Genomic DNA, 1,126 nt, shown 5'->3' with positions numbered 1-1,126 from the left:
GCGTTTCACCTAGTTCAACCTGGCATGGCCAAAATGAACATATCTCGTCCGTTCTCAGTGAGATCCTCATCGTTCCTTTTGTTCTTTGCTTCGGTTTGAAGCCATGGTCAATGCGCTTCTGGGAAGCCCTTACATGCATCAAACGGACAAGCGGTTCTCGTGTTACAGCACCATCCTTCCAACAACCATTTACATGTGACTTGTTCATGTCATATCTCGCCGACCGACGCACAGATTGCTCTCATCCCTTTTGCGCTGGGACGCCCTCGTTCACACCTTTCTTTGGACTCCCTGAACTCGCCAAACGGCCACGTATTGGCTGCGCTTCGCCTAGTTCAGCCTGGTATGACCAAGATGAACATGTTTCATCCGTTCTCGGCGAGATCCTCGTCGCCCCTTTCGTTCTTTGGTTTGTTTTGAAGCTACGGTCAATGCGCTTCTGGGAAACCCTCATATGCATCAGACGGACAAGCGGTTCTTGCGTTACAGCGTCATCTCTCCCAACAACCATTTCCCCATTCCTATTATCATAACCTGCTTGCATCGGACGTTCTATAGCCCGTTTTGAACGTTGGATTCGTACCTTTCCGACGCACCTATTTACGTCGATAACGGACGACAGCCTGGTCTGCAGTATGCATTTACTCCAGAACTGCAGTTTCTGGGTATTACCTCTCTATCTCGACAACCACGGCTCATCACGATACGCGAATTATACCGTTGGAAAGGCGTCGTTCGAAAGTTACGAACGACACCTCCCATTTCTCCCCCCCTTCATCACTCCCCCTCCCATCACTCCCCTTTCATCCATTCCCACCCCTCCCTCCATCACTCCCTCTCTCCTCCATCACTCCCTACACCCTCCCCCCTCCATCACTTCCCCTGTCTTCCTCCTCCCTTAAATATTGAAAGTAGTAAAAATAAATTGTGTAGTTTATTCAATACATTTCAATTTTTTCTGCTCAGCTATGACCATGGAGTAAAGAAACCATGATTCCATAATGTGGACTTAGGAATTATTCCATAAAGTCATTCCATGTGGATTCCATATGGAGTCCATATGGATTCCACCCTAAAAATAGTATAGGACATATGGAATAAAGTATGGAATCCATCCCCCCTTCCA

General features: G+C 47.6%; 1 protein-coding gene across 1 annotated transcript; it reads left to right on the top strand.

Annotated features, from left to right (window-relative positions):
- Positions 1 to 33: 33 nt before the first annotated feature.
- LACBIDRAFT_332760 (uncharacterized protein) lies at positions 34 to 902 on the top strand (the record flags this gene model as incomplete). Its single annotated transcript, XM_001887356.1, has 3 exons — positions 34 to 57; positions 102 to 409; positions 659 to 902. 3 exons carry the CDS (start codon positions 34 to 36, stop codon positions 900 to 902), a joined length of 576 nt encoding a protein of 191 aa, XP_001887391.1.
- Positions 903 to 1,126: the final 224 nt, after the last annotated feature.

The sequence above is a fragment of the Laccaria bicolor genome, genomic scaffold (genome assembly GCF_000143565.1).
Source record: "Laccaria bicolor S238N-H82 LACBIscaffold_44 genomic scaffold, whole genome shotgun sequence".
Taxonomy (NCBI): Eukaryota; Fungi; Basidiomycota; class Agaricomycetes; order Agaricales; family Hydnangiaceae; genus Laccaria; species Laccaria bicolor.
Note: the sequence above shows the minus strand (reverse complement) of the source record. Positions and strands in the feature narration are given on the sequence as shown.